This window comes from Canis aureus, chromosome 14 (assembly GCF_053574225.1).
Source record: "Canis aureus isolate CA01 chromosome 14, VMU_Caureus_v.1.0, whole genome shotgun sequence".
In the NCBI taxonomy this organism is placed as follows: Eukaryota; Metazoa; Chordata; class Mammalia; order Carnivora; family Canidae; genus Canis; species Canis aureus.
Window position 1 is genome coordinate 25,262,916 of NC_135624.1, and position 26,319 is coordinate 25,289,234.

Genomic DNA, 26,319 nt, shown 5'->3' on the forward strand with positions numbered 1-26,319 from the left:
TCCTTCCTTCCTTCCTTCCTTCCTTCCTTCCTTCCTTCCTTCCTTCCTTCCTTCCTTCCTTCTCTCTCTCTCTCTTTCTTTCTTTCTTTCTTTCTTTCTTTCTTTCTTTCTTTCTTTCTTTCTTCCTTTCAAAAGAGAATCTTAAGCAGACTCCATACTCAGCATGGAGCCCATTGCAGGGCTTAATCTCACAACCTGAGATCATGACCTGAGATCAAGAGTCGGATGCTTAACTGACTGAGCCACCCAGGCGCCCTGAGCCAAACATTCTTAATTTGAATTTCAGGCATGATGACAAGTGGTACAGAAAGTATTTTGGGACCTGGGGCATCGTCTAGGACTTTGTTACATTGCATAGCTCTGGCAACCATCTGTTTATGAGATGGGCAGTGTAGTTGAGTCCTAAGGAACTGTCTAGATTTCAGACAAACAGTTAATAGCTAGATTTTTACACTGTAGCGTAGACAAATGTCATGATTCTCTGGACAGTGGATTTTTAAACTGAGGACCAGAGCTGGTATTGCCTATCTTTCTTCCTCTAACTTGTAAAAAGAGAACAGTTTGGGCTTTCCAAATGACCCTTAGGGGCAGAGACCAAAGATTTTAAAGGGAAAATTCCCTTTGGAGGGAAATGTTTATTTATTTTTTTAAGATTTTATTTATTTATTTATGAGTGACAGAGAGAGAGAAAGAGAGGGGCAGAGACACAGGCAGAGGGAGAAGCAGGCTCCATGCAGGGAGCCTGATGCGGGACTCAATCCTGGGTCTCTAGGATCATGCCCTGGGCTGCAGGCGGCGCTAAACTGCTGCACCACCGGGGCTGCCCCGGAGAGAAGTGTTTAATACAAGTTTTCTGATGGTCCATGAACTACAAGTCAATGTGCCCCAAATAAATTCAACATGGGATAAGAAGGGGGGAATACAGCAAGCAGATGCTATTAGGATAGCAAGGCTGTAGCAGAGTTTGGTGGTGCCAATGATGGTGGTACTATCTCCCCTTGACAGTGGCCACAGGCATGCAGAGCCCCTAGCTCTCTGAGTGTCATCTCCCTGAAGTTCTTATGATCAAATGCTTGCCCACACCAGAGTTACCTGGCTCTCAGACTGTGTGGATGGATGATTTGAGGAGGCCTCTTGTTTTATTTAAAGCTCAAATGGGCTCTTACGTCCCATCATGCCCACAGGGATCCAGATGCCTTTGACCTGAGAAGAGAGCCTGAGTCAGGCTTGTGTTCTTGCTGGGGCCTTTGGGAAGCCACCTTAGCAGCCACAAGCATGAGGAGGTTTGGAGTGAGCTTTGTATGCATGGCCTTAAATAACTCCTCACCTCAAGGCAAGCTGTCCTTACTTGCCCTCAGTTCTCTTAACTCCCTTGCAAAATTTGGGCAAGGGAGTAAGGGTAGATAGGGAAATGCAAAGGGCTGTCATTTCTTCATTTCCTAAAGTAAATTGAATTTATTTTTACTGATTGCCCCCGCCAAAAAAAGCTATTTATAAACCACAAAAGCCTCCCCTTCATCCATCATTCAATCAACCAATCATTCATTAATTCACTGAATGTCTATCGAATACCTATTCTGAACAAGGCCATGCATGTGGTGGGTAGAAGAAAGTAGGAAACTGTCTTTGATTCAAGGAACTCATATAACGTCATAGAAGGAAGCCCAGAGACCCTCTAGTCTAACTTCCAGCTGGTGCTGGAATCCCTGTCACCACCTTCATGACATGGAGTTTTGGTGCACTGCTTGGTTATATCCAGTGATGGAAGGTTACTATCTCTAGAAAAGTCTATTCTTTGCTGGGAAGTTCTGTTATAAAACCTGTCCTTATAGTAAGTCTCTCTTCCTGTGACTTGGATCCATACAGGGAACTTACTCCTTCTTGTACATGGCAGTGTTTCCAAGATTGGAAAACACTTAAGTTACCATTATCCCTCCTCCACACACCTAGTGTTCTCCTTTCTGAGTTAAGGGTTAAATCACTCCTGCTCCTTCAGCAATCTCATACAGTGCACCTTCTGGACCCAGTGCCAGCTCTGATGCTTTCCTTTAGAACTTCCTCGATAGCATTGCATTAAAGTGTGTTGCTATCACCAGCCAGGCACTTTGCTGAAGACTTCTAATCACACAAAATATTGGGGATGACCACCTCCCTTGTTGTGACTATTGTACATTCCCAAACTGCTCAAAGCCATATGTGATGAGTCCTCTGGGTAACTTGTGAGCAGAGTGTTGTGGAAGTTTAGGAAAGAAAGGGGACTTTCAGCTGCAGGGGGCTCAGGAAAGGCTGCTTGAAGGAAGTAACATTTGCTTTAGACATTGACGGATGGGTAGAGTTTCAATAAGTAAAGATGAGTGTTGAAGGGTGGTCTGTCCTAGAGCTCACTTTGGCTTAAAAAGGTAGTTTTTCAGACAGTGAAATTTGTTAGATGTCCTTCAATAGCTGAAAACCTGCTAGGAGGAAGAGACACAGGTGAGATACTTCTGGTTGCCCTTTCACTTGATGACTAAATGTCATTGTGCTCTAGACAAGAGTGAAGGGCAGACAAGCATCAAGGTTTAGAATCCTTGCTGAGGTGTCATGAATCCATTTCACAGATTTATCCTCAAAGAGAAATCTAGTGCAGCCAGATTCACTGTTCCATCTCTCCTCAGGTTTTTCACCACAAGCTGATAGGCAGCATACTGATTGGCTCCTTCAAAGTAGACCTGGGGACTGTATATAACCAGCCTGGTAAGAAATCATCACTTCCCAATCTCCCTTACTGATCCCTAGTTTGCCACACCTGGAGGTCACCTCATTCATTTACCCATCCACTTACCCACTCATTCAATAATATGAGCATCAACTACACAATTGGAGCAACGCCTGGCTCGTTTCCTCAAAATTTACAATCTAATGACAAAGTTATCTTCTATGTCCATAATTCTGAGCAGTTTTTTTTTCTCCCAACAAATTCTGTCTATAATTTAGTGCTGTGACGCTGTGAGACACAGGCAAGAAAGGTTGTCTAGCAGTTGCACATATGGATTCCAGAGCCAGCTTGCCTGGCTTCAAATTCCACCCTGCTCTTTCCTGTTATACAATCTTGGGCAAATCATTTGACTTCTCTGCGCCTCAGTTTCTTCATCCGAAAAAAATGAGATAAAATAGTATCTCCTTTCCATGGTTGTTGGAAGATTAAGTTGATAATTATATATATAAAGTGCTTCATATAGAACCCAGCACAGAGTAATGACTGTGGCATGCCATCTTAGGGTTTGCTGTGATAATTCTTATTATCCCTGATATATAGGAAAGTGAAACTCAGAGAAGGCAGGTAATTTGTCCAAGGTCAGGAGCTGATAAGGAAGAGGGCCATCAACAAATATAGGTCTCCTCAGGAAAAGCTCCTTCTCTTCTAAGCAATTCTAACTTGCATGAGTCCAGGGGACCAGGCCATGGGCATAACTGAGCACTGTGGGTGGGGTTGATACACTGAGTGGTGCTGCAGGCTGTGGGGAACAGAAGAGCTCATAACCCACATGAAAGGAGCAGTGGCTACTCAGCTCCTTTGCTACTTGCTAATGGGTGGAAATGTGCATCCTGTATTGGCAGATCTAATAATTTTTTGGGGGGGTAAGCCAGAGGTCTAGATTTTCTAAGACCTTTTAAAGTTTGGACTGATTCACTTGACGGGTTGAGCACTGGGTGTTACGCTATAAGTTGGCAAATTGAACTCCAATTAAAAAAGGAAATAAAGTTTGGACTGACAGAAAGATCCATGAGCCCCATTGACAGCCTGTGAAATAGTATGTGACATCTCTACTCCATTAATGTCCTTCCAAGCTGCCAAAGCTAAGAACCTGTCTAGGTGATTAGAACTGGGTTGAAGGCTTTCCAAACACCTGTGGCAGTTTGGAGAAGACTGAGAAGAGGGTGGAAATGAAAGCAGAGGAGGGAAAGAGGGGAGGAGCTGCCGCCTCCTAGGGAGCAGAGCACAGGAAGCCTGGGGTGTGGGACAGAACTGGGTGCACCTGCTAGATCCAGCTGTGCAGGGGATCTGAGCTGTCCGGACACTTTTACAGGTCATCAGTTCTGTGACAAGTGGGCCCTGCTCACAGACCCTGGCGACATCAGGACTGGCGCGAAGGGGTATCTGAAATGTGACATCAGCGTGATTGGGAAAGGCGACGTCTTGAAGTCCAGCCCCAAAACTCCTGATGCTGAGGAGCAAATAGAAAAGTGAGACAGGCCCATCCAGGGTCATGCAAGAGAAATGATATCTCCCAGGTTCTATGTCTCTTTCCTCTCTCTCCTCTTTCTTCCTCCCTTTCCTGTGGGTACATGAGAACTGCCAAATTCATGACTTGTCTACCTGGGACTCTGCTCTATCAGAGGCACCAAGATGTGTCTTATCCAAGGTGTCACAAGCCTTTGGGAGGTCAGCTCCTAGGACAAGGACAGCCTGTCTCCCTATAACAACACAAAATAGATGAGCTGTTCTTGAGCTTATCCTATTTATCTGAACTTGGCTGATTTTTCTTTGAAGGAATTATAATTTCAACCACTGGTTTGTGAAATGAGAAGACTTAATGCACTTCTTTTAAGGTGCAGAGTGGGAGACAGTGTTTATTCTATAATTCAAGGATTTGAATGAATTTGCATTCAGTGTTATTCATACTCCTCACTGCCATTTACACCACAAAGAAAACTCATTTTAGCAATGAATCCTAATCTTTTCAGCCTTTTCCTCCTATATTAGGATCCTCTTTCTGTCTCCAAACTGCTTCTACCTTTTCTTTCTTCTTTCAGATGAGAGAGCTTTTTTATTTTTTATTTCTTGTTCCCTCTCAAGGAACCTTTTGATCCCTCAAGGGTTTCCATCAGAGAGACCCTGGGCCAGATTCTATGTGAGACTCTACAAAGCAGAGGGGTTGCCCAAAATGAACTCCAGCATCATGGCAAATGTCACGAAAGCATTTGTGGGTGACAGTAAGGACCTCGTGGACCCCTTCGTGGAGGTGTCTTTTGCTGGGCAGATGGTAAGGAATGTCATCACCACCAATAATGGGCCAGAATGCTGCTCTTTACCAGGGACTTTTCTAATCAAATGATATCAAGCTAAAATAAAAATTAGGAAGTACCTGAGAGAGAAAGCTTTTCAGAAAAGCTGTTGAGTCACAAGCAGGAAAGTGGGGGTGATGGTGTCCCACTCACTCTCCTTTTGAGATCATGGAGAAGAGCTATGGGGTATTGGGATTTAGGACTCAGGCAGACGGCCTCCTTCCTCACCTCTGGCTACTTCTCTGAGCTGTTACCTAGTTCTTAGGCTCTGTAGCATTGCCACCTGCCTCCTGACCTGCTCCCCAGGCTCCCCACTTGACCCTTGTCCTGTGTACCTTGGACATCTCTGTTCCCTGGTCCCTGGTCAAGAGCCATTGGAAGTACCAGGGCCTGGGCACATGGTCACAGCTTAATCCTGATTGGATGGACTTGGAAGCTTCAGCTAACGCATATTGTCTCTGCCCTTACAATGTATATGCTACTCTAACTCTTCCTCTTGGCAGAGGGAACACTGGAGTATTTTTTACTTGGACCCCTTGAGTCAGAACATCACCTCCATTTTATCCTATTTATCTGAACTTGGCTGATTTTACTTTGAAGGAATTATAATTTCAACCACTGGTTTGTGAAATGAGAAGAACTTAATGCACTTCTTTTAAGGTGCAGAGTGGGAGACCGTGTTTATTCTATAATTCAAGGACTTGAATGAATTTGCATTTGGTGTTATTCATACCCCTCGCTTCCATTTACACCACAAAGAAAACTCATTTTAGCAATGAATTCTGATCTTTTCAGTTTTTTCCTCCTATAGTAGAATCCTCTTTCTGTCTCCAAATTGCTTCTACCTTCTGCTTCTACCCCATGAAGCTGGGATCCAGACGACGGAAGTGATTTGCCTAAGGCCCTACTTTTATAAGACACAAACTCAAGGTCTAACTATATCTGCTGTATTCCTGGAGATGCACGAAACAACTCATGTCCACAACATGCATGTTGTGTGATTATGAGAACTTCCTGAGGGCAGGACTCATCAGTTACTCACCTTGTCCCTGTTGCCTGGCATGGTGTCTGGTGCAGAGCAGGCTGTTAGTATAGTATTCCTCCCTTATTTGTTGTTTTGCTATGGTTTCAGTTATTCATGATCTACTATGGCCTGAAATTATTAAATGGGAAATTCTAGAAATAAACAATCAATGACTTTTAAATTACACATTGTTCCAACTAGCAGGATGAAATCTCACACTATCTTGCTTCATTCTACCTAGATGTGAATCATCCCTTTGTCCAGCATATGGGTACAGCCAGTGGTTAGTCACTTAGTAGTTGCCTGGGTTATCAGGTGCGCTGTGGTGCTATGGCAGTCCTTGTGTTCAAGTGACCCTTAATTTACTTGATAATGTCCTCTAGATGCAGGAGCAGTGGTCCTGGCAATTTGGGTACACCAAAGAGAAGCTATAAAATGCTTCCTTTAAGTAAAAAGGTGAAAGTTCTCAATGAGAAAGGGAAAAAAAAAATATACACTGAGGTTGCTAAGATCCATGGTACTTTTATTACAGTATATTGTTTTAATTATTCTATTTTATCATTAGTTATTGTTGGTAATCTCTTACTGTGCCTTATTTATAAATCAAACTTTATCATAGGTAAGTATGTGTAGGAAAAAACAGAGTATATGTAAGGTTATTACTATCTGTGGGCTCAGGCATCCACTGGTATCTTGGGATACATTCCCTGCAAATAAAGGGGGGCGGTTACTGTAATGTTCTTGGGTGCAACAGATTTCTTTTTTTCTTTCTTTTTTTTTTTTTTTGGTAGATTTCTATTTGTATTGGGTGGAAATAGGTTCATTACTTCTGGCAATTTACTTTCTATTTCCAGCTGGTTTGAAGAATTATCTTTAGTCAGGTCAAGGCACCTCTTCTTTCTTTCAACAGCTCACGTCTTGTTGGCTTTGTTTTTAGGGGCGAACCGCAGTGCAGAAAAACTGTGCTGATCCTGTATGGAATGAACAGGTGGTCTTCAAGGAAATGTTCCCTCCTTTGTGTCGGAGAGTGAAAATCCAGGTGTGGGACGAAGGCAGCGTGAATGATGTAGCACTGGCCACCCACTTCATCGACCTAAAGAAAATCTCCAATGAACAGGATGGAGATAAAGGTAAAGCTTCATGTGTCTGACTTGGAGATGGGGTCACAAAATGACTGATTTGAAGCCCTCATTTTTTAGAATGAGAAGATGGAGCAATGTGTTGCTCCACACATTTCCATGCTCTGTGTGGTTTGTGGTTTGGGTTGGTTCAGGGCAGTGGGTGGAGCCGGCCCCTGAGAGCTGGGAGGCTTTGTTCTGGTCCCAGGTCTTCCATGAACATTGCTGGGTTCTTGAGGTAGTCACTATCCCTTTCTGGGCCTTAGGTTTTTAAATGAAAAACAAAGAGTTTAGATTATATCAGACATTGATAGGCTATGGTCCATGGGCCACATCCAGCTGGCCAAATATGTTTGTATGGCTCATAAGCCAAGAATGGTTTTTACATGTTTAAATGGTCCAGAAAATATTGTGCCCCAACTCATTGTGAGGAGCACGTGGTCCTGAGTATTGCACGATGTGCTGCTGACTGTGCATTCAGAGAGCCAGGGAGGGAATGAGGAGTCCCAGCTAATCCACCAGTCAGGGGAAAGAGCTTTTATTCTTTCTTTATTTGAAAAACCTAAATTACCAGGTGATAACTTTCTAAATATTCCAACAAACCCTCCTTCTTTAAAAATCCCAACACAATTTTTCTCTGCACTACAAATTGGTGTTAATTGATAAATATATTTATGAATGTATGTGTGTGTATGTACATATACTGAAGGCTTAGCTTAAGCAGAAGACAAGATTTACATATTTTTATGCCTCTCACAGTGTGACACCACAGAAAGATCTCAATAAACACTTATTGTTTAAGTCTTTATATAAATTGTGGAAGGGTTTGCCACAGGATTGCCTTATACAGAACACACACTCCATTCACCCTCAGAATTTCTCAACTTGATGTAAGCATGTTTTACCCCAACTTTTCAGGAACATTTTGATGGTGTTCAAAGAAATGTAGAAACGAGTTTTAAAAGTTAGATGTCATGGGCCATAAAATCTTTTTATCTCCTTTAACATAATATCCCTGCTTCTTAAAATTGATGCTCCTTTGGGACAAACTCTCTCTCTGCCTGACTCCTCTCCATGCCTCCTCAACTTGTTTTTTTTTTTTTTTTTTTTTTTTTTTTCTGCAGCATAAGGCAAATCTCCTGCGTAGCACTTAAAATGTAAATATTTACTTGTTTAATGTTTGCTTCTGCTTCATTCGCCACTGGGCTCCATGTTTAATGTCTAGAGCAGTACTAGGAGCATTAGATGTCAATAAACATTAGATGAACAGACAAGGATGCACGTCGGCATTCATAGTATCATCACAGCTGTGAACAAGTGTAAATGTGTGCATGCAAGAAGGACTGGAAGGAAACACAGCAAATATAGCAAAATGGCAATTCTGGCTCTTTTGGGGATGGACTATTCTGTAAATATTTTTTCTTGTCTTTTCTGTATATTTTACATTTTAAATGAATGTGAGCAATTTTCATAAAGCTAGAAATAATCAACTTGGAAATGTTACTGGGCAACTAAAACTTGGGGCTTTTGCAGGCTTTCTACCAACCTTCGGACCTGCCTGGATTAACCTGTATGGCTCACCCAGGAACCACAGTCTGATGGATGACTACCAGGAACTGAATGAAGGCTTTGGAGAAGGTGTGTCATTCAGGGGAAGAATCTTGGTGGAAATTGCTGTGGAGATCCTTTCAGGAGGGGCACAGGAATCTAAATTTTCCAAGGCACTCAAGGAACTCAAGTTGTCTTCGAAAGACAAAGACTCCAAATCTTCCAAAGGCTCCAGTAAAGACAAGGGTGACAAAACTGATGATGGAAGATCCCAGCAGGCTTCAGACAAGACCAACTCAACGGAGGTTGAAGTGGAACGCTTCGATGTGCCCCCTGAGGTAGGTCTGAGCACTGTTCCACAGCCCCTGCCAGGCAAGCCCAGAGTGGAGGCAGCACCTGCCAGCCCAGCTCCCACAGGCTCCCACAGGTATGCAAAGGTCTTATTCCCCCTGCAAAATGTGTGTTGGCCCAGCCCTGTATTCTGGGCTGACCTGCTGCCTCTTCCTGACATCACAGCCATCTGTTCATGATAAATCCCTCCAGTGTCACCCCAAAACACAAAGTCCCATGAGAACCAAAGTAAAAGGAAAATAAAAGTGTTCCAGGGGAGCTAGTGGAAGTGGGTGGTGGGGGATAGACTGAGCTCTGTGTCCTAATTTTGTTTAGCTTTATTAGCTTAGTGTATGTTCTGGATGTAAGGTAATGTAGGATGAGGAATAAAGAGGGGCAAGAGAAGGTGACACACTGAGATGAAAGAATGTGAGAAACATTCCCCTGTCCAAGCCTGAGGGGAAATCACAATTCAAAGGAATGCTTATCACTCAACATAAAACATGTTAGCATTTTTCTAGCCCAGTTCTTCTGTGTGATGGAAAAGAAATCCAGGTCTCCGAGATGGATACAAGCTGTGAATATCCCCTCAACTGTTTGTTTGTTTGAGAGAGAGAGAGAGAGAGAGAGAGAACATGAACGTGACTGGGGGAGGGGCAGAGAGCAAGTGAGAGAATCCTAAGCAGGTTCCACACTCAGTGCCCAATGCGGGACTCAATCTCAGACCCTGAGATCATGACCTGAGCCAAAATCAAGAGTCAGAACTCAACTGACTAAGCCACCCAAGCGCCCCCCACATCCCAACTGTTTAGATTAGCAAGACTGCTTTGTAGTTAAGCAAATGAAGGAACCTGTGTTTTGTTAGTAACAGAAGTGAGTGGATTCTGGCTCTTAACTTAGATGATTCTGCCTCTGGGAGTGTGTTTCCTCCGGTCAACCAGACAATCATTTGGGGTGGGAGGTGATGGCTGGTCTGGGTCACCTTATAGTCTTGGTAGAGCCACTTATTTTTACTGATTAAGAAACAGTGTGGGGGAGAGGTGGGAGCTCTGTTTCCAAGGGCTGGAAATCTTGAGGGTTGGTTCTATTCATGGCTCTGATACTAATACCTCTCCATGTTTTAGTTTACTCATCAACAGAATGGGGTAGTAATAGTCTCTTTGTCATAGGCATCTCCTGGGGGAAAATGAGGGAATGCCTATTAAATAGGCATTCTTTGCACATTCATGGTAGTTAGGCAGTACATTTGCTGTTGCTATGACTGGCTGTTGCTATAATTTATTCGGAATTCTCCACTCTATGTTTTGGACCTACTTTGGATATTTTGTGGACCTCCTCAGCTCTCCTCTATGAACTTGTATATTGGGAAATATTCTCTGGAAATGTGTACTGCCAATTTGTTATGGTTAGAATTGACATTGCTTTGATGTGATTGTATTTATGTGTATTTTTTCAGAATATATGCTAACTTTGGAAACATTTTTTGGACTTTGCCAGGTACCTTAAGTAGCCACCTATGCTAATAGCTGACTGTATCTGATTCTATAGCAATCTTTCCTACTGTCAAAACAATCCAATCTTTTCTAGACAGGAATTAGCCAAGTAGAAAGGGCCTAATAGAAGATTTTATTAACTCATGTTAATATCTTCAAGATATTTTGCTGAGGCCCCTTGAAAAAAAAATTCTAGCAGAAAGCAAGGGTAGTTGGGAATATATGTAGAGTGTACATTTCTTTTTCTTTCTTTCTTTCTTTTTTTTTTTTTTTTAGAGTGTACATTTCTTACAAGACCAAGGGCCCATCTTGGCTCTTGGATAGAAGGTGGTAGGAGAGGAAAAATGCATGTCTCATTCAAACCTTTATTTCTCCTTCTTTGTCTCTTCGTCTTGGATTCTTGTTTGTGGTCAGTTTCTTGCTGAGCTTATTAGTTATCTATTGCTCTATAACAATTACCCCCAAATTTAGCAACTTAAAATTACAACTGATTATTTTTTCTGTGGTTGAGGAATTTGGGAATACCTAGCTTGGTGGTTCTGGCTCAGAATTTTCCATGGTAAAAAAAAAAAAAAAAAAAAAAAAAGAATTTTCCATGGTATTTTTTTTTTAAGATTTTATTTATTTATTCATGAGAGACACACACACACACACACAGAGAGAGAGAGAGAGAGAGGCAGAGACACAGGCAGAGGGAGAAGCAGGCTGCATGCAGGGAGCCCGATGTGGGACTCTATCCCGGGACTCCAGGATCACACCCTGGGCTGAAGGCAGGCACTAAACTGCTGAGCCACCCAGGCATCCCATCCATACGGTTTAATTAAGATGTTGGTAGAGGCTGTAGTCATCTGACAACTTGACTGGAACTCTGGGATCTACTTCCAAGATGGTGCACTGTTATGGCTATTGCCAGGAGGACTTGGTTCCTCACCACACGGACCTTTGCTTAGTATCTTCATGGCAGTTGGCTTCTCCCTGAATGGAGTGGGTGATCCAAGAGAGAATAAGGCAGAAACTTCAATGTCTTTTACGACCAAACCCTTAGTAGTCACATACTGATATTTATGCCACATTCTAATTGTTAGAAATGAGTGACTAAGCCCAGTCCACATTGAAAGGGAGGAGTATTAGGCTTCATCTTTTGAGGGAGGTTTTTCCAAGGATTTGTGGACATATTTTAAAACCACCACCCTGGACTTCTACCTTCTTCAGTGCCTCAACAGCTCAGACCTCACCCTTACCAATATGGTAATGGTAATATCTATCCTTGCAGCATCTTCTTTTTTAGCTCTTCGGGGTCCTGAGCTCCTATCTCCCTTGCTGCAGCCATGTTTCATTGCATCCCTAGACAAGTGAGATCCCGTGACATTGGCTTTTCCAACTCACACCATCACCACTGTCAAAGCTTATCTTGCTATGCCGAGCTTTCACAGAGCATAGCCAATCTAGTAGATGTGTTCATTTTCAGATTCTGTGAACATGTACTGACCAGCTTCTTTTTTAAACATCATCCTCAATATTGGTAGGAATACAAATAGAGTCTGACTCCATGGAAATTATGATATAGAAAGGGAGGTAAGTCATACAAAATAAATGTGCAGGAAGTAAAAAGTGGTATGTACAATAAGGAGCTACAGATAAAGACTAATATTTCCTGGAGTGGGTGAAATATTATGATTAAAATGTTCTCAAGTAAGACAGCTGGATTTTAGATGTGGCAGTGGTTACTGCCCAGCCTATAGAGAGACATTGCCTCTGGGTCTTAGGGCAAGTGACATAAGCTCCTTACACTTATTTCCAATAATAATCTCTGCTTCATAGGCTCACAGTGAGAATTTAATTAATTAACATACACAAAGTGCTAAGAACGGAGCCTGGCACATATTAGGCTTATTTAGTAACTTTGGACAGATGTTTTAAATTTTCACAATTTGCATTGTCCTCATCTTTTAAAAGGTAGAATAAAAGCATCTCCCTTCTAGGGTAGTTTTGAGAATTACATGAGATAAAGTAGGTAAAGGTCTTAATACCACATCTGACGCATAATAAGGGCTCAGGAGACATTATCATCATAATTTCTCCAACTCAGGAAGTCAAAGTATGCTTCCAAAAGAAAAGGCCATTTGAGTTAGACTGCAAAGGATGGGTAGAATTAAGAGATTAATTTTATCCATTGAAATACTTGCCACAACTACCATTCTTGTGACATTTGTATGTGTAGGCTTTATATGAGGTGCTCCACGTGGATGGTCTCATTATTCCCCCCTGTAGGCCCTGCAACAATGTTTATTTCACAGACAGGGAAAGTGACACCCAGAGAGTGGACATGATTTTCCTTAAGTCAACCAGCTTGGAAGTAGCAGCACTGGGGTTTGAAGAAAGGTTTATCTGGCTAGGAAATCTGACATCTCTCTTCCTATTTACATTGACCATATTCCCACCAGGTCTCCAAATACTTTTTGACCTCCTCCCAGAGAGTAAACTTGGCCCCAAGAAGGCAAGATAAGTGGCTTTACAGCCAGTGGATACCGTGGCAGCAGGTGGGAAGGGTGTGTGCTCTGTGACTAAGAGCTAGCCCTGGGGCCCCACCCTGTCGAATATCTTCTGATCAATAGAAACATTTCCTGCTGCTGTCAAAGGCAAGGAGGCTACTGTGTGAAGGAAACGTCACCTTTTTGAGATCTGTTGGCTCTCTGAGGGATAGGATTCAGAGCTCTTGATTGAATGGGGCCCTTAGCTCTAAAGCCACAACTACTTATTTTCCTTAAACCAACCTTATTGCTTCTCCATGGAATTTAATAAATCCAACTGGGAAACCAGGAAGCACAGACTATATGTAGCTCATTAAGCCTCTTTGCTCAGAAATGTGATGCTGTGTCAGTGTGTCAGCTACATTTCAGCTATATCTGCTCCCTGGACTATCATCAACCTGTTTCACATCAATAGGAGTCACCTACAAATAGTAGTCCTGTCTTCCACAATGTAAGCTACTTGAGAGGGCAGCCAAGCCTCAAATCTTGGCTGATTTCAACATGCTTTGTGACCTGGGGTAGCCCCTTAGTCTCCCTGAGCTTTAGTTTATTCAGATAGAGGGAAGTTGAAGCAGAGGAACTCCAAGACCCTTTTCAGTGTAAAAACAGATGTGATCCTGAGACCCTACATACTTATAGCTCATCCTGGATGCACTGGATTGGCTGATGTTCATGCAAGTGCCTAGCCCTCCTGTCTCTTTTATCCAGGCTTGCATTGTTTCAGGAAGCAAGATCTGTCTTTGAGCAGCAGCAAGGTGTTGGGTTATGACGTAGGAGCCCAAAGAGCACCGGCGTGTAGTCAGAATATTTAGGAAAGTTACTAAACTCAACCTTAAGTTTAGTTTCCTTAGCTCCCTTCCCTGTAAAATGGGAATGGTCCAGATTTGACCTCTTAAGGTTTTTGAGGAACAGATATAATGGATGTGACCATCCTGTATAATCCATAAAATAATGCTCCAATATAAGGGTTTGATCCTGTGACTGTGTTTTCTAAATGCCTGCTCACCTGAAGGCCATTCCAGACCTGTGTTTTGCTGGTAGTACCATAGAAGCATACACATGCCAACCTTTGTCTTTAAAATAAATTAAAAAAAAAAAAAGATTTTAATTGCAAGGTAGAAACTCGGAAGATTGAGATTACATCATTCTAGATAAATGGCTGAATCTAGATTTGTAATTTGTAGGTCCTGGTTCCTGCCTGCCTGATTGATTAATGGGGAAATGATGTGCCATTCTAGGCTGACACCAAAACTCCAGTGCCCATAAATCATCCTGCACCAGTTAACATCACTAATTCAGCTTCCTGGTAATAAATTTAAAAAAAAAATAGAGCCAGGCTTGTCTAATATTTTCTTTCTTCTATAGATTATACCAGAAAAATATGAGGAATTTTTACTCTTTGGAACATTTTTTGAAGCTACCATGATTGACCGGAAGATTGGAGATAAACCTATTAGCTTTGAAGTTTCTATTGGTAAGTGCAAACAAGCACAGTACTTGGCATATGGCATTGGCTTTACACCTGTTTCTTGAATAAATAAGTTAGTGTCTTCCATAGAAGTGATAGCATTCTGGCAGAGAGTTGCACCTCAGAAAGAAATGAACAATTCTTTGTTCACTTTAGTGTTAATATATGAAGGATAGATTTATTTTCATACTTCATAAAAATAGTGGTAACTCCTCATAGAGTTATTGCAAGAATGTAATGAGTTAATGCATGTGAGGTCTTGTGCATATTATAAATGCTGTTATTATAACTCCCAAAAATCTTCCTGAGCTGTTGTATGACTGGGAAAACCTTTCCAAGAAATAGCATTCCATTAGAGAAGATCTTGATTCACATCAGGAGAGTACCTAAGGAGCAAAGGAAGTAGAGATGGAATCCAGTTAATTTGTGACTTAAATAGTTTTTACATAAGAGAACATAAGAGGTATGTAGATGATGGCTCACCATCATTGTCAATCTTATTACTTTGGTTTGATGATCACATTTCCCATCTTCATACTGAGGTCTTATTTCTCTGCCCTGGGAGGATATGACCTTGGATCCCTACTGCCAAATAGCCAGATTCTGCTTGTTGACACCTACCTGGCCTCTCTCCCCTTGCTGTGATCTCTATAGGTAATTTTGGGAACCTGCTTGATGGAGGTTCCCATCATGGAAGTAAGAAGAAGTCAGCTGAATCAGCTGAAGAAGACAATCTCCCACTCCTGCAGGAAGGAGAAGGGGATACAGCCCACAGTGTTGCCATCCCTATGCTCTCCACCACTCACCCAAAGAAACCACTCGTGACAGAAGGGAACAGGTAGGAGACACAGGAGGGGAGAATAGCCAGGGTTTTGACAGTGAGAGTCTGATCTGTTTCTGGGACTGTTTGATTCAGATCTTCCCTAAAACAAAAAACATCATTTTTTAATCTCAGTTATGGGAGCAAGGCATGAACAGGGGCAACATGGTCAGTGACACTCTACTGAATCCTAAGTGACAAGTTGACAACTCTCCAAATGTCACATCCGGTTATTCATCTAAGGGCAGACCAATGATGATGGCTATTATTACCATATCTATAACTTTGAACATAACAAGGTAGGAAGGTCAGAATTTAACATTTCAATCCAAGCCCTATTAACAGTTGCTATATTCATCTGAGCTCTGTGCCGTTATGTAAATGGGATTATTGGATACATCATTTCTTATCTTGTTTTTGCTGCAAACTAAAGAACTCAAAAAACAACTGTCAGCCAGCGGAAAAGACCATTTTGGGAAAAATCTGGGGTACCTCCATGCACACTCACTTATCCTTAACCTACATGAACTTTCAACATCCAAAGAAAAGTAAAATTCTAGACCTCTGTAAGAAATTGATATTGAGCATCAACCACGTGATTTACAAGAAGAAGGCAAAGCCACACACAGGGAGAGTTTTCTGTAATCTGAGCTTTGTGCTATGAGAAAAACCTTTATCTTCTCATTAGGTTCTCATAAGAGAACATAGTTCTCCCCCTTTGTATGTGAGGAGATTGGAACTACACTGCTGGTGCTCTTCACTCTCTCCACTCTTCCTGACCTAGACACTCTCTCTGGGCACAGGCCCATAGCTTACTGAGCACTGTCAGGATAATAAGGACTCCCAAACACGTTTCCCCAGAAAGCCCTCTTCTCTGAGCAGCAGATGCAAACACCCCTATTGGATGTCCCAAGGTTGTAGCAGGTTCATCGTCTCCATAGACAACTTTGCTCCTCTTTCTATCTTTCCCATCTCATGGACTGGCCCTACCATTCTCTGTGTCCTCTGAACCACATACCAGAAAGCTGGCAGCTGCCCTCTTTTCCCTTCCTTCCCACATCCAGTCAACAATGAAGTCTGGTCAATTTTGGTTCTCAACTATTTCTCATATTGATTGCCATTTCTTTATTTCTGGCCATTGGCATCTTTGAACTGGATTATTCTAAAAACTTCCTATCTGACTCAGATCTTCTTCAAGAAATTCACCAAACTATCTATCAGAGCCAGTTACTCTGAAATCATTCATTGGCTGCCTGTGGCTTTCAGGATTATTTTTAAAGGCCACACCTTGTTGTCTCCATCCCCATTTACTTCTCTACCGTCGTCTCCAGTCACTCCCCACACTCCGCCATCCCTTCAGACACTCAATGTCTCTAGTGGTTCGCCAAATGTGTCCTGCTATTTGCTGCTTCTGGGCCTTTGACTATGCTCTTCCCTCTGCCAGTCAACAAGCCTCCTTGTCAGAACTTCTGGTTCCCATCACCCTTCAAGGTTAAGCTTACATTCTTTTCCTTGAATCCCAAGTCTGATTGGACTTCTGGACTCCCCTCCACCAAGTACCAATCACACTGCATTAGGATGTTTTTATTTGTCTGTCTCCTATGAGACTCTGAGCACTCTGAGTACAGGGACTGTGTCTTATTAACCTGTGTATCTGTTCTTCTCTAAGCCTGGAATGTAATAGGTCCTCATAGATGTTTTTGAATGAGTTAAGGAATTACCATAACTGGATTTGGAACAGGGTACTATGGGGACGGAGAGAGGAGGCGAGTAACTTACTTTCCCTGGGGAGGAGGTGAGGAGTTGAGAAAGGTTACGGAAAAAGTAATATCCTAAAGGATGGGAAGGGGTTTAAGCAGTGGAAAGAGAGTGTTTGGGACAAAGTATGAAGGAGTGAGTAAAAATAATCTTAGCTGTTTATTAGCTCATTTTTGAGTGTGTCCTATATTTTCTAAATCCTGTCCCTCCCATAGACCACCTTCCTTGAGATGTTTTTTTGCTCCCTGGAAGCCATATTTGGTTGTCCATTCTTGTTTCCACACCCAACAAGGAAACCAAACTTCCAAGTCTTTTGATGGTTTCTTTGTCTATTCTCAAAACTGAGTTGATCAATGAGTCAACTTATTACAGATCAATAAGTTGATCTTATCACTGGATGTGAAAACTCAGGGATACTTTTCTGAGACAACTCAGAGATACTGTTCATCCTTTTATTGGGACCAGGCAGGGAAAACCTCCCCTCCCTTGTTGGACTAGCCCATTTTTGATGATGGTTGAAAATGTCAGATCTAGTATGGGAATGTTTTGGGGAGGAAATCAGAAATATCAAAGCACTCCTGGATGGACCTCATATTAGTGTTGGCCAGCTGGCTCAAGGAGACCAAGATTAATCATGCTGTTTCTTGGACTTTCTGTCTCTCAGGAATATTTCTCAGTCACTATATTGAGGTTCTGTTGACATAGTGGCAAACCAGAGTGGCAGGAGCTGCATTGGAAGATCCTATGTCTATGATAGACACATGTGTGCATGGATACATGGACACACAGAAGCATGCACATTCATGCACACACACATTCACGCATATAATTGAGTTGTGTGTTGCCTTCATTAAAATGCTTCCTTGAGTTTGTTCTAGGCTTTACAGTTTTACAAAGCACATGCATTCACATATGATTTATGTGTTGGGCTGGAGTTCAGAATGAGATGAAGCACAGAACACTCATAGCAGTTCATCATTTCATTCTCAGGACTCTAGGGCTACCCTTGCCCAAAGTCACAAGGCTGGTCTTGTGTCAGGGCAGCCATTCAAACTGGCAGCCTTCTTTTCCCACTGGCAGCACAGTGCCCTCATGGTGTACTCCCATCTGCTGTGCTCCATCTGTAGTGAGTTTGCCTGAGACCCACAGCATCCCAGTCCCAGATCCAGTATGACTAGGAGAACTCTGGGAATCCAAAAGACAGAGTCCCTGAACATCATTAGCACAAAATAATCTGAACCATAGAAACCTTAGAACAAAAGACAATTTTGGGCCAAAATGTATCTTGTTGGGTTCTCAGTACAATAATTTTAAAAGAAATGGAAGCACAGTTTGATTTCTAACTTATTTATTTATTTATTTATTTATTTATTTATTTATTTATTTATTTATTTATTGTTTCCTGCTATAATAACAACCTCAGGTTCTGCCAAGAATTTATTTGGCTTCTCTTCTAAATGGATGCTTCCTGATTTATTTTTTGCAGAATAGACTATAGGACACCTTTGCTAACTTTATGGTCCCCAGAAGAAATTTGGGTTGGAGAGCTAAAAAGAACAACCACCCATTCTTTCAGGCTGAACTTCTCCTTAGTTTTCTGGAATGAAAACAAAGCTTTCTCTCCCTCTGCCTCTCCTTTCTCTGCCTCTACATATATGTGACTCCAAACACCATCCACATTAATAGAGCCACACATCTCACAGTGCCCATTCCAAGAACTTTGCCTTGGCTTTCCTTCCCTGTTTCTCTTCTCAGTCCCAGCTGTTTGTAGGAAAATTACAGGAGGCTTGAGGAAAACCTAGTCAAGGATATAGCTGTCATTTGACAGAGAACTTCAACTTTTTGCCACACTTCTCCCACTTTACTGTCTCACCCCATTCCCTTTTTCCTGGGGGAGCAAAACTGATGAATTAATTCCTTCTTTTGTGTCTTTAATCTCACCATGTTGACTATCTTTTTCTCATCAGCTTTTAAGCATATCCAACCGTCATCCTCAAATGTTTCTTTTGGCTCCAAATCTCCCCTTTAGCTATGTTGCCATCCCTTTTGTCTCTTCTTTTTTTTTTTTTTTTTTTTTTTTTTTTTTTTTTTTTTTTCCTTTTGTCTCTTCTTAGCCAAGTGTGTCACCTGCATTATCAGCCCCAAAGCCTGGCAGCGGTAAATTTTGGATACATGCATGAATGGATGGATGGATAGATGGATGAATGGATGGACGGATAGATGCATGGATGGACAGAGGACAAATAGATGAGTGATGGATGGAGGGATGCATGGATGCATGGATGCATGCATGCCTAGATGGCAGCATGGTTGCTCCAGTTTAGATTGCGGAACATGCTTCATCATCATTAATAATATGTGACGCTCTTAAAGTTCATTCACATGTTATCTCAATTGATTTTCACACAGTGTGTATCTTGTAGACATTAAAGGGAAAATGTTAGTTTTTCTCCTTCTCTTCTCTTTTCAACCGGAAAGAAAAGTTCCTCCTTGCAGAAGGTTTGCCTGATAAACCCTGCCCCCTGGTGCTCAGCTCTAGGCTTTGCCTTGGGTCTGATGACTGTAGCTGTTAGTATCTCACCATTATCACTACATATCTATTCATTGTTTATTGTTCGTAGGTCCCCAGTTAGAAAGGAGTTAATAGTTTGATTGTTTTGCCACCGCCTCCTTCATCCCATTCAGAATGTAAAAAACATGAACATGTGGCTGGAATTGCCTGAAAAATACCAGTTGCCAACTAATGTCCAGACCAAACTTGTTTTCACAGGAATTACAACTATTTGCCTTTTGAAGCCAAGAAGCCCTGTGTCTATTTCATCAGTTCTTGGGGAGACCAGACCTTTAGGCTGCACTGGTCCAACATGCTGGAGAAAATGGCAGACCTACTGGTAGGTGACTCTCAAAGGTGATGGATTTGAACACTGGGTGGATGGAGGCAAGGAGAGGGTGCCTCCTTTTCACTTAGGAGAGGGCTTTGACCTCAATTTAAATACAAATAAATTGCAGCTGCTGCATTGGAAGGCACAGAGTTCCTACCCTGTGGATGTAGGGGAATGAGAATACATTTTTACTTTAAATAGAAATATCTGGATTAGAATCCCTGCTCTACTTCTTAACGTTATAGGACCTAGGGATAGGCTGTTTTCCTTATCTTCAAAAGGCAGATTGACAACTTTCTCACAAAATTGTTAGATCAAGGCTTCAACTCATAAAAAATTCTAAGTCCTTAACATGGAGAATCGCCTACACGGTGAAGTCCCGCCACCTCTCCAGTCCTGCCTCTCACATACTCTCTCTTTTGTCCCAAGCACGTTGGACTTTTAGTTTCTTGAAGAACGAAGTTTCTGCATGCCTGATTTCCACCTCCATGCTGTTCCCTCATCTTGAGCTACTTTTCCCCTCCACGCTTCTCCCATATCACCCATCCACCTCCACAGCTCAGTTTCAACTACTTCCTCAGAAAAGACTTCTGGCTTCTCCCCCTTTTCCTCTCTTGCAATACTCTGCGCTTTACCTTCAGAGCTCTCTGTACTTTACAATTGATTTGTGTGTTTATTTGTTCAATAACCATTTCCCACTCTTCTTTGGCAACTGGCATAAGACCTGACACCTGAAAAGGGCCGAGAGTTATTTGAGGGATTGAATGTTTGGGAGTATTTATGACAGAGCCAATATGCAGTGACTGCTGGCTTGTTCTACTCAACCCTGGGGAGGAAGGCACTCCTGGGAACTCTGCTTCTTTGGGCTCTTGAGCCTGCCTTTTGCGGCTCTGCCTCTCTCACATTTCTCTTAGTGCATACACAGCTCCAAGGAGCGCCCTCTACTTTCTGTCCCGCCATGCCTCACCAGGTGACCCTCTCATTCCATGACAACCTATTCTAAGGAAAGAACAAATTTCTCTCTCTCATTTGCTTTGTCATTCTGTCTTTAGTTGTGTGAAACAGAGAATCGCTGCTGGCCTTGGGGAATCCAGGCATCATGGAGGTAGAGCCTAAAGGGGGTAGAGGACCTCCACATTATGTGGAGGTGTAGACTCGCTTTGTAAGGCTGATTTTGCTTCTCCTTCAGGCAAAAGAGAGAGTTTATTTCTAAAAGTCCTGACAAAACAAAGCAGAATATTTCCCTAGAGACCACAACTGCCTTTTCATTCATTTCTAATTCCTTTCTCAGTGCCAGGATCCCTGCCACACTTGGCATATCGTGGCTAACGTGATTGAATGTTTACTAAGCACTAAGTAGTGTTTGAAGAAGTCCACACCTCTCTATGGTGCTATAGGTAGCCGCTATTATTATCTGATTTTATGGGAAACTGGGCATAAGGGGGTTAGTTCACTTGTAAGAATAGAGCCTGGATTTGAACAGAGGTAGTTTGACCTACACATAAATTTTTAACCACTCTGCATTTTGCCTTGGGGAAAAAGGGAAATGTGTGTCTCCAGACATCAAACTTTGATGTGTAGTAGATAATGTGGTTTTTGTAAATTTTAGAAAAGCATTGATAACATACATATTTCCTTTTAAGTGTCCTATCCCTCCAAGCCACTAAATGGAATACAGCCTTTAGGCCTAAAAAAGAAAAGTATGATTATTAAATACACAAGCATATAGCAATTATCATATGCAACCTGTCCTCCTCCTCTATAACACTTCACCCCCTGCTCAAACCCCTATAATCAGAAGAATTGATAACCCTTGAAATTCAGGATTATTCAGTATTACTATATTCCTATATAACCAATCAACTTAAACACTGCTTTTGAAGTTTTTTTTTTTTTAAATAATTGTATCTAATTTACTCTATTTTGTTAGGTATTTCCTGACATGAGGTTTCCCCACAGGATAGACTAAGTAAATGGTTCCCCATTAGGAAATGATCTGGATAGACATTATGAATTTGAACAACACAGGAGATGACTTGTATTTGGAACGATTCCAGTTAAGAAAAACAAGGTTCAAAGTTAGAATGCAGTAGCATTTCCCAGATAGGGCATAAGAAAATGAGGAAACTCTTCATTCATTTCTAAAACACAAAATCAGCAGAATAGTATGTCTGAGATAGTACAATCAGTGTCTCTGCTAGAGTGTCTCCTTCTGCCTCTCATCCCTCCACCTCTATGATTTGTTTTCAGGAAGAGAGTATAGAAGAAGCAAGAGAATTGATCAAGATTTCAGAGACAGCATCAGAAGAGAAAATGAAGACAGTGCTTAGTGACTTCATCAGTCAAAGCAGGTACTGGGAGAAACAGCTGGCATATGAGTTGCTGAGCTTATATGGAATCAGCTTTTAATTACCTTAGAAAAGAGTTGATTTTCTATGCATTCAGATGGCCATTTTATAGAGCTCTATCCATCTTTACTTTGTTCAGTAATTTAGTGGCACTTCTGGCTTCACTGTTGCTTCCTGACATTTAACTAAAGCATAAAGCAAAGGGGGAAAAAAAAAGAGAGAGAAGAAAAGAAAGACTCACTGCAGAGACTTTTAAATGAAACAAGAAAAATGCTAGGAGTGTTATGCCCAGCATGCTTCCTAACATTTGGTAGCTACTCAGCAGCTATTTGACAATTAGGTGGATAAGTTATATCAAATACCATTTTTTAAAAGATTTATTTATTTATTTATTTATTTATTTATTTATTTATTTATGAGATATACACAGAGAGAGGCAGAGACATAGGCAGAGGGAGAAGCAGGCTCCCTGCAGGGAGCCCTATGTGGGACTCCATCCCAGGACCCCGGGATCATGCCCTGAGCTGAAGGCAGACACTGAACCACTGAGCCACCCAGAAGTCCCTCAAATGCCATTTAATAGAATTTTTTATATAGCACAATAAGCACCACATAAGGACTCTGATTCCAGGTGGCAAACAATATAACAGAAGATTTAAAAATAGAGTATATTAAATGCTTTTTAGAAAGTAACAAATAATTCCCAATTTTAGTGGCTTAACATAGTATTGATCTGAGTTTGTGTGAGTCAGGAGTCCAGGTGTGGCTTAGCTGGGTCACTTGCTGAGACCCTCTCAGAAACTCCTACAGTCAAGGCATTGACTGAGGGAGGCTGCAGTTACCTTGAGGCTCCAGTGGGCAGGATTCACTGCCAAGACCACTCATATGGTTATTTGCAGAATTCAGTTCTTCACGGGCTGTTGGGTTGAGGACTTTCAGTTCCCTGCTGGCTATTGGTTGGAAGTTAGCCTCAATTCTTTACCATGTGGGCTACCTCTCATGACATGGCAGCTGACTTCATCAGAGTGAGCAAACTGAAAGAGTCAGAGAGAACATGTCAGCAAGATGGAAATCATGGTCTTGTATAACCTAATCTTGGAAGTGACATCTCATCACTCTTACATACTCTACTATGAGCAAGTCACTAGGTCCAGTGCACATTCAAAGAGAGGGAACTGCCCAATGGCATGAAGAGCAGAAGAAGGAGGTCACTGGGGGCCATTGTAGGAGCTGCCTATCACATAAAGAAATGACCTAGACTAACACTTGAAATTAATTAGCTCAAGACTTAAGCAAAAATGAGAATTTGTCATAATGGCAGCAATGAAGTGGCAGAGATTTATTTGATGGAAGGCAAAAACTAGTAGATAAGGGGTAGCTAAGTAGATAAATGCTAGTGTTCTGCTTTATAAGTTCTATCCTTCCTAATTTCTCAATTACCTGTCATTTTTTGCTTTAAAAAGGATAAAAACCAAATAAATATATATATTTTCTTTCTATCAATCTTACTTTTTCATTTCTCATTATAGAAGCAATGTGTATCGGTGCTATTCCTGCTGTGAGCTAAATGCCACCTGCAATTCTCTTTAAGCATCTTTGAAAAGCTTCATGATCTCATATTTTTAGAAACCATTTGTGGGCAAATTATAGCTCAATAATTTCTATATTAGGGGGTTATTTAGGATGATAATCATTGCCCCTTTTTTTCAAGTTTACAAGCAACTGTCAACATATTTATGAGGGTCACACAGAGCTCAAAATGTTAGTTTTATATTTGATAAACTTGGATTTGAGAAAGCATCTTGGATCTGAGGTCAAGGTGGTCTTCCTGTTCCCTCCCCACATTTGTGGTTAACCACATTTGTGGTTGAGCAGCTGGACTTCTGAGTCCCTCCACCCTCGCCACTGCCTCAGAGGAGACAGGCCACTTGCCACATGAAGGTGAAGAGGCTGTCCACAGGCCACAGCAGGCTGAAAGATGAAGAATGAACAGAAACAGGTGTCATGGTCATTTACTCTGATTCTGATGAGGAAATCAATGATTTCTCCCCCTGTGAGAAAGGGAGAGAAATCAGAAATCAGAAGTGCCTACCTTGTCTCCTTGAGCTGGTCCATCCTGGGAGTGGAATGGGATTTCTTGCAGCTCTCAGAAAGGTAGACATGTGGCAACAAGATGCCTGCCTCAAAATAGAATCCATTTTATTCTTTTTAAAAATTAAGAGAAAATATAACTTGACCAGTATGTCCACAGAGGATTTCAGGTAAGGTTTCTAATTGCTCTGACATAGGACCCCTCACTGTGAGGTCTGGCATCTTAGACTTCCCCTTTTGTTTCCTTGTTTGCTTTCATTTCTCTTTGATTTTCCTCATCACAGTATTAAATGTTCATCTTACAAAAAAAAAAAGTAAGAATATATAAAGAAAAAGTATTCTCAATTCTCTCTCTAATCCCACTCTCCAGAGACAAGTGATTTGTCATCCTGGATTTTTTTCCTGTGCATTTGCAAACCCACACATTCCTAAAAACACTACATTTTTTCACAAATATTACACACTTTGTTCAGCAAGTTGCTTTCCCACTATACAGCCTATCACTGGCATATTCCTACAGTAGTCATGATAGTGCTCAGTATTTAATTGTGTGATATGTATGACATATTTAACTGGTCCCTGATATATTAGTTACTTCTATTTATTTTCCTACTATAAACAATGCTACAATAAACATTACTATATGAACATCTTCTTGCAAAATTTTTCAATTGTTTTTGAAGGACAGAATTCTAGTTTAATTTATGGATCAAATTATTTTGATAATAATTCATCTTTAAGGGCTGCCCAGGTGGCTCAGCGGTTTAGCACCTGCCTTCAGCCCAGGGCATGATCCTGGAGTCTCGGGATCAAGTCCCACGTCAGGCTCCCTGCATAGAGCCTGCTTCTCCCTCTGCCTGTGTCTCTGCCTCTCTCTGTCTCTCTCTCTCAAGAATAAATAAATAAAATCTTAAAAAAAATAATAGTTCACTTTTAAGACATTTAAATTTTGGCAAGTACTATCAAATTGTCTCTTGAACATTGTAACAATGATTGGAGGAGAGTGACTATTTCCCCCACCAGCCTTGAATATTATCCCGTTTTTAATAAGTGAAAATGGTATTGATTTTAATTTGCATTTAAGTTATCACTAATGAAGGCAATATATTATTTTCCCAAGTTCTAAAGCCATTATATTTCTTCTTCAATTGCATTTATAACTTTTATCATTTTCTTATTGAGCACATTTTAAACATCATCCCTCAAAATGTTACTAATCAGTCTTTTGTAGGACTGTGAGGACATATCTCAGGATTGAGTAAAAATATTTTTTACATACTACTTTTCAGGAAACTCTTGCTGTGTGTTAAATGTGTAAAATGATGAAAAACTGTTTTATTTTGTGTTTGTTGTTATGATCTTGGATAGCAATCATAATATATATGTATATGAAAGAAAGTAGGAAAACAAGCATCTATTCCTCCAAACTAATATAAAGTCTGGGCATCATTTCCAATCCTCACTTTGTCTCTTAGAAAAGTTAGCACACCATTTCTTAATTCTAAATGAGAAATCTTGGTTCTGCAGCTTTATCAACTTTCCCATTGTATTGCAGAAAGTATATTTGCAAATCTCTGGAATTCCATAAATGGATTTTCACTAAGTAGATTTCAGAATTGTTATTCTTCTCTTATAGTGCCTTTATCTCTGAAGCAGAGAAGAAACCCAAGATGTTGAACCAAACCACTTTAGATAAGAAACGACTTACGCTCTGTTGGCAGGAGCTGGTATGTGAAAATCTATTTATACTTTGAACAGAATTAAAACATGTGCTTTAAAAATAAACCTCACAGATGAGGCATAGGTCATAGACCAGATGAGGATAAGGTTCTAAAAGTTATACATTTGCATGATGTAGAAGC

The 26,319-nt window shown here is 41.3% G+C and overlaps 2 protein-coding genes across 12 annotated transcripts in view; one reads left to right on the plus strand and one right to left on the minus strand.

Moving 5' to 3' along the window:
* FER1L6 (fer-1 like family member 6) overlaps positions 1 to 26,319 on the plus strand; it is a 156,382-nt gene that overhangs the window by 47,667 nt on the left and 82,396 nt on the right. For all 4 annotated transcript variants that reach the window (XM_077847127.1, XM_077847128.1, XM_077847130.1 and 1 more), the window contains 10 exons: positions 2,655 to 2,733; positions 4,068 to 4,224; positions 4,838 to 5,024; positions 7,008 to 7,200; positions 8,722 to 9,074; positions 14,456 to 14,564; positions 15,213 to 15,396; positions 19,907 to 20,027; positions 22,269 to 22,369; positions 26,094 to 26,184. In XM_077847127.1, the coding sequence (XP_077703253.1) occupies positions 2,655 to 2,733; positions 4,068 to 4,224; positions 4,838 to 5,024; positions 7,008 to 7,200; positions 8,722 to 9,074; positions 14,456 to 14,564; positions 15,213 to 15,396; positions 19,907 to 20,027; positions 22,269 to 22,369; positions 26,094 to 26,184 (1,575 nt within the window). The remainder of the gene's footprint in view (positions 1 to 2,654; positions 2,734 to 4,067; positions 4,225 to 4,837; positions 5,025 to 7,007; positions 7,201 to 8,721; positions 9,075 to 14,455; positions 14,565 to 15,212; positions 15,397 to 19,906; positions 20,028 to 22,268; positions 22,370 to 26,093; positions 26,185 to 26,319) is intronic.
* The window catches only part of LOC144283277 (uncharacterized), a 66,484-nt gene continuing 51,335 nt past the window's right edge, over positions 11,171 to 26,319 (minus strand). For 2 of the 8 annotated variants that reach the window (XM_077847138.1, XM_077847134.1), the window contains 3 exons: positions 24,299 to 24,417; positions 23,209 to 23,400; positions 11,174 to 11,534 (listed from right to left, as the gene is read on the minus strand). In XM_077847138.1, the coding sequence (XP_077703264.1) occupies positions 23,317 to 23,400; positions 24,299 to 24,417 (203 nt within the window). In that variant the 3' untranslated portion in view covers positions 11,174 to 11,534; positions 23,209 to 23,316. Of the gene's footprint in view, positions 11,535 to 22,431; positions 22,552 to 23,208; positions 23,401 to 24,298; positions 24,418 to 24,458; positions 24,571 to 26,319 lie in introns of all 8 variants that reach the window. The other 6 variants (XM_077847133.1, XM_077847135.1, XM_077847132.1 and 3 more) reach the window with 6 other exon arrangements.